This window comes from Delphinus delphis, chromosome 11, assembly GCF_949987515.2.
Source record: "Delphinus delphis chromosome 11, mDelDel1.2, whole genome shotgun sequence".
Lineage (NCBI taxonomy): Eukaryota > Metazoa > Chordata > Mammalia > Artiodactyla > Delphinidae > Delphinus > Delphinus delphis.
In genome coordinates, this window is record NC_082693.1 from 2,155,189 (window position 1) to 2,167,420 (window position 12,232).

The following is a 12,232-nucleotide window of genomic DNA, read 5'->3' on the forward strand; positions in this document are numbered from 1 at the left end:
TCAGCTCTGGACAGCGGCCAGGACACACCTGTGAGCAGGACCAGGGAGGGGATGGGAAGGCAGAGCCCACAAGAGGGGGATTTACTAAAAGTTGGATTAAACTAAGTGTATCGGCCCGCGAAGGGCCTGACCTGCATTCCGTCTTAGCACGCTCACCTCTGCTAATCTAAGAAAGAACGCACACACGCCCCAGCAGAACCCGCCAATCAGGGAGCTGGGCAGCAAGAGTGGCTCGGCAGCCACGAGGCGGGAGGCCTGGGCCTGGGTCAGGACACGGAGCCCTGACAGACGATACAGTCAGGCTACAGGAGGAGCCCAGACCAGGGGACAGGGCTTCTAGCTATTCCGGCCCAGAAAGCCGTCTAACCTCAGTAGGGCTCCTGTAGGAATAAATGGTAGAACACAGAAGAGCCCACCTAGGTAAACAGAAGAGGAAGTCTACCATACGATATTCTGTCAACAGCTTCCCTAACCAGGCAAGTTGTTCAAATTTTCTAAGCCCAGGTTTCCTTATCTGAAAAAATGGAAATAATAAAACTCGTCCCATTACTTCAATGGGTTTAAAAAAAACAAACTGCTGATACAGTAGATGTGAAGAGGATTTAAAAGGTATTTTAAAACAATCAGAAAGTAAAATGATGTTATTACTTTCAGACACAACAATTATTGGAAGAAATAGCCACCCCCAGTTTGAAAGGGTTTCCTGAGTCACTAATTGGTCCTCCATCTCCCCAAGGGGCCACCAAGTGTTACTGTCGCCTTCCCCTCCTCCCGATTTCCTGACTCCCTCCCCGGGTGTCCCCTGTTCCTCACACACCTTTCCCTCCCTCGCCTAGACTGCAGCTGTGTGAGGAGTAGGCAACAGCCCTGGGCCCGGCTTTCCCCCCAGGCAGCCCCCCGGGCTGGAGACAGAGGCCCCTCACCAGCTACCTCCTGGCCACGCTGCCCCTCCACCAGCGCAGAAGCAGGGCCCTGGGGGGGTCTCACCCGGCCACACGGCATCCATCCTCTCCCAGGGTCCTCGCGGTTCCCAGGTGTGGGCACTCCTGGACTACGGACGGGCAGATGGGGACAGAAAGACAGATCAAATAGCTCTGTCTTGCCAGATACCCGTTTCCTGCCGTTACAAAGCCCAGGTGGCAGGAAGGTGAGCGCTGAACTGGATGTGGACACCTTCATTATTTGGGGGAGGGGGGAAGCATCAGCTACTCCTCCAGCAGCACTGGATTGTTAAACACCTAATTAAAGTAAAAATTCTGACACCAGCCCTGGGAGCCCAGGGAACAGACTGGACCCTCACTACCGCCACAGTGGAATTTCTTGATCCGATATCCTCGTCTACACAGGATTCTACTGGGGGAGGAGCCACACAAGGAAATGGGCTCTTCTGACCAAAAAGCCGTAATTCAGACCCAGCAATTCCACTCCTAGGTCTATACCCTACAGAACTGAAAAGAGGAACTCAGATACTCGGACTAACTAACCAACCTCACGTGCTTCCTTTTAACTGCATCATTTATCACGTGGACCATTTATCAGGGGAACTGCAGCATTATTCACAGTAGCAAAAGGTGGAAGCAGCCCAAGTGGCCATCAACTGACAAATGGATAAGCACGATGTGGTCAGTTCATACAGTGGAATATTATTCAGCCATGAAAAGGAATGAGGTTCTGCCACCCATGATACAATGTGGACGAGCCCTGAAAACACCATGCAAGTGAAATCAGCCAGACACAAAAGGACAAACATTGTGTGATTCACCTTATATGAAATATCTAGAATAGGCAAATTCGTAGAAACAGAAAGTAGACTAGATGTTACCAGAGGCTGAGGAGAGGGAGGAATGGGGAGTCGTTACTTAGAGGTTACAGAGTTTCTGTTTCGAGTGAAGAAAGGGTTTTAGGAATAGCCTGGCAATGGTCGTAGAACACTGTGAATGTAGTTCATGCCAGTGAACTGTGCACTTAAGAATGGTTAAAATTGAAAATTTTGTTTTATATATTTCATAATAAAAGAAATTTTAAAGGTCATAATTCACATCTTCAACTACCAGTAGATGTGACTGATAGACTTAGCTTTGCTGAGATAGTTAAAAGAAATAAATCTTAAAATCACTTTTCATGTCACTGAAAGTGCTTGACCTCAGCTCCAAACGACACCCAGGTCCCTAACTAACCTCACGTGCTGCCTTTTAGCTGCAACATTTATCACGCGGATCATTTATCAGGTGAACTGTCACAAAAGACCTAGATCTGAACGCAGGGAATGCGCTGCCCTCGGTGAGACGACACAGGTGAGCCCCAGTGACCAAATTAACATCAATTCGGTTACTGTCAGTGACACACGGGGTTACAGGGGTCGGGGCGGGTATGGGGAGCGGCTGCCAGTGGGTGCGGGGTTTCTCTTCGGGATGATGAAAATATGCACGAACTGGACAGTGGTGATGGTTGCACAGCCCTGTAAAAATACTCAACTTCATTGGACTGTACACTTTAAAGGCATGTGAAGCGTATCTCTTACAGTAAGTGAACTATATCTCCACCAAGATGTCCTTTAAAAATCGATAAATGCATAACGCATGCAGTCAGGGTGCTCAGCCTGCAAGGACGGGCTCCGAGCTCATGAGAACCTCGTTGGAGAATGGAGGGCCTTACTTCCAGGAGGGAGTTACTGGGAAGACGTTCCAAGAACGTGGTGAAGCGAGGCCCCGCCACGAAGCGGTCATCTCAAAGCCAAGGCTGGACAGATGGAGGTCCCCACTGGGATCTGAGGACCAAGCAGGGTGCAGGCAGGAACCTCGGGGACAAATGCACAGCTAGAGGAGGAGGCGGGAGGGGAGGCATGTGGAGCGACCACGGGGCAGAAGCAGCGTTCCGCTACTTGTCCACCACAGTGACCAGCAGAAGCCGGAGCTTTCACAGAGCAAATCCAAGCCAGGCTCCGCCAGGCTGGCTCAAGGTCATCTTTCCTCAGCCCCACGTGGAGAGAGAAGCGAGACAGCACATGCTTGGGAAGTCCAACAGATCTGAACTTAATTCCCGGCTCCAACAGCGTCTGGATGACCTTGGCCACATTACTCAAGACCACTGGTCCTTGGTTTCCTCATCTGAAACATGTCATTAATACCCACCCGTAGGACGGGCGTAGGACGCAATGCTGGACACGCTGACGTCCGGTACGTGGCAGCTACTGCCTCTGCCCCGTCTACAAATACAAAACGATGGACGCTGCCCTGCAGTACAGATTATTTTTAAAATAAAAATAAAAACGTGGTCGGCCCCGTAGGTCACAGGCCCAGAGGCTGGGAGGCGGGTGTCGAGGGGAGCAAGGTGCAAACTGAAACGCACGTTTCCCAGCACGCTTTTTGTTTTGTTTTGTTTTTGCGGTACGCGGGCCTCTCACTGTTGTGGCCTCTCCCGTCGCGGAGCACAGGCTCCGGACGCGCAGGCTCAGCGGCCATGGCTCACGGGCCCAGCCGCTCCGCGGCATGTGGGATCTTCCCAGACTGGCGCACGAACCCACGTCCCCTGCATGGGCAGGCGGACTCCCAACCACTGCACCACCAGGGAAGCCCTCCCAGCACGCTTTTTGACGATGAGATTGTTTTTGCTTCAGGAAACTAAAGGCTAGTCTGTCACTTAAGGTGTGGAATTAAAGCCCTTTCCTATTTTGCTTGGTGTCTTAAGATGCCGGATGGAGCTGCTCCCTCCCGTTACCTACAGACTACCAGCACTTTTGCTGTGTACCTTTAAAAAGTAGTTTATTTTCCAAAGCCAAGGTTTACATTTGAAGCAAAGTTCTATTTGCCAGGCAGCCTGTCCTCCCGTACCGAGGAGTGACGTTTAGGTTTGGGGAATTCATGTTGGAAAGTGAGGACAGACTGAGTGGCCCGCCAGGCTGCGTCCTGCTCTCAGTGGCCCTATCTTCGCATGTTTGGACCAGCAGAGGACTTCTGGCCAGTTCAGAAGGCAGAACCCCGGGCCTCAGGCTGCAGGCGGGGACCACGTGCCAAGGCCGTGAGGAAGCCCTGCCTCCCGGGGTCCTGACCCTCAGGCTGGTCCCACAGTCCTGGGACCCCGCTGACTCAAGAAGAGCTCAGAAGAGCTGCCACCATGCAGTGATTTACACTCGCCCTCCCATGCGGAGCCTCGCGGCCGCCCTGCAAAGCCAAAGCCGGCGGGCTAAGGATCACTGTCTCCATTCTACGGATGAAAAGCAGGAGACCTGACTCCTCCGAAACGCTCAGAGAGAGAGTCAAAGACTGCGACCCAAGTCATCTTCTAGGTGTGGCCTTATTTACTTTTCTTTCTTTCTTTCTTTCCTTTTTTTTTCTTTACTTTTGCTAACTAACACCTTTGAAAGGTTTTAGCCCAACATGGCTTATTTTGGAAGGAGAAAAATATATAAATGACTGAACATGACACAATGGTTACAAAGTAAATAGAGCTTAATTGAGTAATCAAGTCAACATTTCTCAACATTTCTGCCCACAGGCAATACGGGGAAGAACATTCGTTTACTGTCTGGATTTTGGCTTGCTTCTCTAAAAGACAGGAGACAAGATTATTTTATTTTCCCTTCAGCTAGTTTCCAGCGGGCAGCGCCACGCGTAGCCGAGTGTATTAAAAGAAACCCCTGTTGGCAAATGGGCAGCTTGAATATTTCATGAAATTGTGGCAACACTGTGTTCTGCGATGGTGGCTTCCTCCAGGGATCTCAGAGGCTACACCTCCGAGAGTGAGTCGGGCGCAGGCCCTGTCTTAAAGCTAGAGACCAGGTCAGCCTCACAGGCCTTCCGGTCTCTGGGAGCATCAGTTCAGATGCCAAAGGCTTGGGGATGGTGGGAACGTCGGAAGGAGGCCCCAGATGATCCCTTTCCCATGCCGAATTTAGACCTCTCCTTACCTAAATATGTCCCGGGAAGAGGAGGGGTCCTAGGGGACCAGCCCAGACAAGGGAGCAGGGGAGCCTTTGTTCCCACACCTTGGTAGACTCGGGGGCAGCCTGGCCTCTGGCCGCGGCAGCCTGACCGCCCCGGGCTTTCTACCTGTTCTACCTGCAGTTCACCTGCACGTCCACCCGCCCTGTGGTTTCTATGCAAAGTCTGCCGGTCCACAAACAGCCCCCAACCCCTCCCCAAGGCAGCCCGACAGCCCAGCCTGGCCTCTCCCTCAGGGGCCGAAATGAGCCCTGACTGGGGCAGAAAGGAAGTGAGCAAATAAAAAGGCCTGGAGGCACGTCCGTTCGCAGACAGAACAGTGATCTGAGTTTTGCAGGGGTTTCCTGTGGACACGTATGAACCTTTACCCTGTTGTCTAAGATGACTCTTCAATCCTCCCAGTGAGAGGCAGCCCCCAGCTCTGTTTCCAAACCTAATACCTCAGACATGACTTCAGCCAGAACAAAGGCAGCGTCGGCAGAGGAGGCCGGCGGAGAGGGTAAGAGGGTTACCAGGCAAAGGCTACCCAGAAACACCGGTCGATGCGTTCAGAGCACCAGCGTGCACCACGCACGTCAAGAGGTGGCAGGAAGGCGGAGAACCGAGGCCGGGTTCCAGTCCCAGCCCTCCTGGGTGACCCTGCAGGAGCCTGTCTTCTCAACTGGAAACGGAGTTTGTTCCTCAGGTTCCTTTGCCCATAAAACCTCCTGATCCTAGAGAGTAAATTCCCGAAGAGACGCATTTACTCTAGGTCTGCCTGACAACCCTTCAGAGAACATGAGTGTGGAACCGCCCCCTCCTTGCCCCGTCTCTCTCTCTCTCTCTCTCTCTCTCTCTCTCTTCACACACACACACACACACACACACACGCACGCACACGCACAGCACCTGAGCACCACGGTGAAGCGGCCGTGCGGTGGCGGCCTGGCTGGGGCCTGGGGGAAGGGACCGTGGGATTTCGAGCTCTGGCCGGTTGGCCCCCTCTGCCTCACCTCTGCCCAATGCCAAATCCCCAGCATCTCCAGGGAAGTGAGGGCCAATTTTCAACCTCTGTTTCCCTCCTGACCTGCGGGCCCAAACTGCCCTCCTCTGTCCCGTGGATCCCCACTTAGATTAACTCAGTTCCACAAGTAGCGGCTGTGTGCCCCACGCTCCCCCAGATACCCCAGGGAGCTGGGTCTCCTCCTGCGGCCCCTGAGGCCCGCTCACAGCTGTGCCTCCCGGGTCCCCTGCCCACGGCAAGGAGGCAGCGAGGCCCCCGGGGCCCCAGGTCAAGGCCTGGCCTTAAGCAATGGGCACCCCATCTGGGACCCGAGCCACACACACACAGGCGTCACGTCAGCCCCCATTCTGCGTCCCCCCCAGGGATGCGGGGTAGTCCCTGCGTCCCGGCTCCGAAACAGCGCTGAAGGCCCTCCGTTTTCCCAGGGGCGTCCTGTCATTTTTACTTGTTTTGTACAGTACCTAACCTTGAGGTTCATGTAAACAGGTGTTTACTAAATTATTTTAATAATGACAGCCATGGCTGGCAGTGTTGTTTCATTATCAGAACGTTTAGCACTTATGTCGTCAAATATTCACCCCATGATATTTTGCACAATTCCCCGTGGCTTTTTTTTTTTTTTTAAATCAGTCTTCTGCTCTCCTCTGCACAGCCCACCATCAACTTAGGCAACCGTGGGGACAGAACCTAGGAGGAGGCTAAATCAGTGTGATTACCTCGCTAAGTGCTGTAGTTGCTAAGTCTCCAGGTATTTCCCAAACAGTCCATCAGCTTTCTTTAGTCCACCCTGGAAAATAAAGTCATCTGCCGATTTCGAAAGCAGAGCGCAGATTCCAGAGTCCCCACGGGGACCAGCGGGATGCTACTGGCCGACTGGTCACCACCACATGGCAGACCCCAGCAGGAGGTTCCCAGGGACAGGACGAGGGTGCTCCAGCCACGCCCGCACATTCTCAGCTCCTCCACGGCCAGGGCTCTCGGACCCAGGAACTCGCTACAACAACCGAGAAAGCGGAGCGAAGAAAGGGATAGAAAAGAAACCCCCGGGAGCTGGAACACAGCACTGAAAGTTAGAACAAATCTCAGTTACTTCCTAACCCAGGTCTCGGGAGCTCTGCTGCCATTACCCAGCATGGGAGCAGCCAGATTCGTAAACAGCTGTGACGTGTACCCAGTTGTTGTTGTGTTTTTCCCCTAATAAAGTTAGGAAAATGTCTCCTTGCCTTTGAGCTGACAAGCTCTGCAACCCTACCGGCCAGGCTTTCCAGCTCCCACACTCCAGGTTGGCCCCAGGCTGGGCCTGGGACCCCCGGGCCCCTCTGGTTACCAAGCCCTGGTGAGAAAATTAATACGGGGAGGAAGTTAATATAGGGCGTAACGGGTTCAGGCAAGCAGGATGCGGCCTGTGCTGGAGATCAAGGCGAGGCTGCGGCAGGAGGGCGAAATCCAAAGTGGGTTCGTTACCGGAGAGAGGGTGAGAGGTCGGCGAGGGCGGGTCGTGCCGGGGGCCCCTGGTGTGCGCGCGGCGGGCACTCTGGTCCTCGGAGGCCTGCGCCCTGGGGCAGGCACGCAGACCGAGGCACAGCAGCAAGGAGTGCCCTGCGGAGCCTCGGCCCCCTTGCCCAGCCCCGCAGGTGCCCCTCCTGACTCCCAAGCCCTGGGGCGCCACCTCCTGGAAGAGGCAGAAAGCACACCCCCTCTGGTCTGGGGGCTGCATTCATCCGTCAAGCGTCCAGGCCCGCGCTAGGAGGTGCGGATGCAAAGACCCCCACCCAGGGGCCTCAGACCCCCACCCAGGACGTCCCTGCGTCTCCTTCTGCATCTTACACCCAGAAGAACCCACCTCGGGCAGTTTTAAATCACAGAGAAAACAGAAGGAAGAGTCCCAAGTCACCCCCGAGACTCAGGGGCCAACGGCTCACCATCTACTGTACCTGCAGCATCTACCTGTAGAGAACCGTTCACCCAAGGCGAGGCACCGACGTGCCACGGCGTCAGGGCTGCATCACCAGTATTCCTGTCTGCTACGCACCGGGTCCCCAAAGGGCTCTAGGCTCTCGTGCAATCCATTTAAAATAGCTTTTCCTTATTCAGTGTGTGTGTGTGCACATTTAAATACTGTTAGCATGTGCTCCATGGAAATAAGGAACAATTGATTCTTGTAATATATTCTATTGTATAGTACTCTGATAGCCTGGAAAGTATGTGAATAGTATTAGGAACAGTATCTGGAACCCCAAGAGCCCTGTTTCTCTGGGCTCCTCCATGCAGAGCCCAAGAAGCAGCAGCTAATGTCGTGCCTTCTTCAACCTGTGCAAGCTGAGGTGCACTAACAGCGCTCTCTGACCACCGATCATGACTATTATTACTTTACTATGATGATAACAACCGTTCTGCTGCATCGCTAAGCAGTGCTCTGAAAAGAAAAGCACAACGTGTCTTCCACTCCCAGAACGCGCTTCCCCCTCTGCCTTGTCTCCAGCAGATAAGGGACGTTCTGATGTTTTATTTGTTAAATGGTTGACTATTAAGAAACTCATTTGCTAGCTGGAGGCTGCAGTGGAAAATCAGCCCCGAAAAGCGGGAGGCTGGTGTGGGACCAGAGCAGATGGGGTGCTGGAGGTGAGGGGAGGCTCACGAGCCCCTCGCTGCCTGAACCCAGGGTGGGGGGCCAGCCCTCAGGGAACCTGCGGGCTGTTCCAACGTGCTGACCCCCGTGTCCACACCCCGACCCCCAACACACACACACACACACACACACACACACACACACACACACACACCACTGCAAAACTGGGGCAAAAGGCCTTGCATTGAGCTACTCGAGTCTGTCGGGAAGAGGAAGATGTAACCCCCGCCCCGGGCAACTTCTCCAGCCTTGCACTCCTCCGTCACCACCCGGCGCAATGCTCCCTCTTCCCTCTCTGCTCCTGAAACCCTACCCCTGGGTACGTTTCATCGCCCCATTAGTTATGAAGCCACAGCAACCCCTTTCCGGCAGACGTCCCTGCTTCTCCAGGTCTGCCCACCCACCTCCGTCACTCTCCTCCCCTCCTGCCCCAGGAAGACCCAGCCATGCCAATGACAGGGTGCGGGGAGGTGGAGGGGAGGCCGGGGTCCTGGGGCTCTTACACCTGAGAACCGCATCCGGGAAAGGAGGCAAAAACTGCTCTGTGAATTATATAATCACTGCGGCTTCAAGGGAGAGAAATGGGATCCAGGTTGCCATAGTGTTTGTGGCGTGTGGCTGGGAAGGCGGCGCCCGGCCATGCTCCCTGCTGCCGGCCCCTCCATCTTCCCCACAGACCTCGCGGGGCCGCGGCTCCTACTCTGAGTGTCTGCTCCCTGCACACGGGTGGGGGGGCACGCTGGGGCACCAAGGGGCAGAAGGAAGGAAGGAAAGGGCCAGAAGGGGTTTGTCCTGCACGGGGAAGAGGCCTTGCGAACGGTTCAGGATTTGCTGAGGATTACCACCACGTGAATAATAATCATGACCACAGGCCACTGCCATTGTCAGGGACAGCGAGGACGTGGCCACTGGGCTCTCCCCCTCAAGGCCGCCTGGACTGAGCTGGGAGCCTGGAGGGGAGAAAGTCATCCCTGCTGTTCACAAACATCACCCTTTCTTTTGTGTCCCTCCTGGCCTCCCTCCGAATCCATCCACGACTCCATCAGGAAGGGGACAGGGGAACAGGTAGGGGTGGGGCACGGGCTAGAGAAATCCAGGGACAGAGCTTCCCTTGTGACCCCAAAGCCCTGGCTCACCCTAGAACCCACGACCCTTGACACAATCCTTCCACCAAAAGAGGCCCAAATTCCCCCACTGCTGCCCGAGCTGGAGATGAGTTTCAGGTTGGACGGAGACCAGGGAAGCTGCTTGGCAGCCTCTGGCTCTAAAGGGTGGGGGCTCTGCCCGCTAGCGGTGGGGCTGGGGGCCTAGGGAGGGAGGAGGCTGGAAAGGAGAGGGAGGGATGGAGACAACCCCTCCACCAGGCTGTCCTCAGAGAAGCCCTTGATATGCCCAGGAAGTAGCAGGACCAACAGCGACAGGTATGGAGAAGGAAGAGATTGGAAGGAAGAGTGTAAACAGGGGGGCTCGGGAAACGGGGAGACAAGAGAGCCTGCACCCAGAGGCAGAGGAAGCCACGGGGAAGGCAGAGACGGAGCTGGAGGCGGCCACACTCCAGCAAAACCGTCCCTCTCTGCTCCATCATAATCTTAATTGCCGAGCAGTGCCCAAAAATAATAACTTGTTAATACGGGCGGCGGGGGTGGGGGGCGGTGAGGGAGAAAGTTTCCAGGAAGTGGGGAGTTGCCTGAAAGCCTTTCCCTCTTTCAGGGGGAGCTGCTGACACTTGATGCCAAGGATGGAGATACTGGGAAAACACTGGGCGACAGTGTGCAGCCGCGTGAGCTCGGCACACCCTTTTATTATTGCCTTAAAACATGAAAAAGCAGAGCCCACACACCGCCCGAATTCTAAACGCTGACATCCTCAGGTGCTAGCCCACATGTGGGTGCGAATAAGAACACACGGGGCGTAGGCGCGCGGGGGTCAGCGGCCGCAAAGAGGTGGGTGGGTGTAGGTGAGCCGGAGAAGAGGGACACAGGGAGAGAGAGAGAGAAAGAGAGAGATGGGGGGGGCGGCGGTCCACAGGGAGAGGGAGAGAGAGAGAGAGGGGAAGGGAGGGGCGCCAAGACTCGAAGCCGCCCCCTTGGAGCGCGCTGCCCGGGCGGGGGCGCCGGCCGGCCTGGTGCGGGGCGCGCGCGCGCACTCCCAGCCGCGCCCGGGCGAGGCGAGGACCCCGGCCCACCGGGCTGGGGCGTCGCCGGCCGGGTAGTCGGGCTCTCCCGGCGAGCGCGAGCCAGCGAGGCCGGAGCAGACACTTGGGAACTTTTCCCCTCGCCCGGAATTCTCCGGACGCGCGGCTCGGGGGCCGCGGGCGCGGGCGGGGGAGGGGTGGGGATTTTCCGCTCGGGCTCCGCGCGGTTCGGCCGGGGTCTCGCGGGCCCCCGGCCGCTGAGGGAGAAGGACGCGCGGCGGGGACCGGCCGGGGCCGCGGGGCGCGCGGGCGAGGCCGGCGGGCGCGGCGGCGGGGTCCAGCCTTACCTTGGTGGTTTTCCTCCGGAATGTACATCCTCGTGTTTTCATTGACCATGGACCAAGAATTGTTTGAAAAGGAGAAGCCACAAAGAGGAAGAAATGTCAAACACGCCCGAGCGGGTCTGCACTAATCCCTGCTCCGAGGCCGGCGGCTTTCGTGCAAAATTCGAGGAAGCCGTGGATCTGCAGTCGCTCTTCTGCCCTTCTGATGATTACCTGATTCCCATTATTGCATCAAACACCAAAAACTGATCCTTTCCACTACTGCCTCCTTCAGTGAAATTGTAATGCATCCTCAGCACATCCGGGCCCCTTCCAAGAATTCAGCGCCGCACCTCTGGCGGCCACAGCATTTGAAAAAATAAATGGGAAGGCAGAGCGAGAGGAGGCGGAAGGGGAGAGGGGAGCGCGGACCCCAGGGCGGGAGAGGCCCGCCGGCCGCCGGCCTGAACCGTCTCCGCCCGCTCTCGGCGCGTCCTCCCCGGCCCTGCTCCGCTTTCCTCTGCCCGAAGGTCCGACGAGTCCCGAGGGCGAGGAGGCAGGAAGGCGCCGCCGCTCCGGGCCGCGCCGCGCGCCGCTCTGGCAGGAGCTGTTTCTGCAGAGGCGGCGAGAGGGAGCCGCCGGCAGGAGCGCGAAGCGCGGCGCTCACCCCGCGGCCCGCCGCCCCGCCCGCCCGGCGCGCCCCAGGCGGACGCTCTGAACGCTTCCAGATGTGGCGGCGGCGCGCGGGGCCGGGCGCACGGCGCGGGGCGCACGGCGCGGGGCGCGCGGCGCCGACTCGAGCCCGGCCCGAGACCCCGCTCGCCCCGCCGCCCGCGCCTCGGCCCGCGTGCCGCCCGGACACACCCCTCGCGCCCCGCCCCGGCCCCCGCGTCCTGCGCGGCCCCCTCGGCGGCGAGGCCTCTGGCGCGCAACTCCAGGAGGGGGGGGCCATCTGCCCACCTAGAGTCTCTGCGGATCGAGCCACTGCGCGAAACAGCAAAAGGAGCCGCGGCGCCACGGCTCTGTTTGGTGGATTACGACCAGGGCGGTTGCACGAGTGGCGTGGATGCGGAGAGACGGGGGCAGAGAGAGAGGGCCCGAGAGGCGGAGCCTCCTGGCGAGGCAGCGGTGCCTAGATGTCTGAGCAGACTAATAGACCCGGGTTTTCTTAATTCCTCCGAGGCCGCCGAGCACGTGTGCTAC

At 57.0% G+C, this 12,232-nt stretch overlaps 1 protein-coding gene across 1 annotated transcript in view; it reads right to left on the reverse strand.

Annotated features, from left to right (window-relative positions):
* Positions 1 to 11,693, reverse strand: part of CACNA1C (calcium voltage-gated channel subunit alpha1 C) — a 457,945-nt gene extending 446,252 nt beyond the window's left edge. The window contains exon 1 of the mRNA XM_060024050.1: positions 11,054 to 11,693. Within this exon, the coding sequence (XP_059880033.1) occupies positions 11,054 to 11,102 (49 nt within the window). The 5' untranslated portion in view covers positions 11,103 to 11,693. The remainder of the gene's footprint in view (positions 1 to 11,053) is intronic.
* Positions 11,694 to 12,232: the final 539 nt, after the last annotated feature.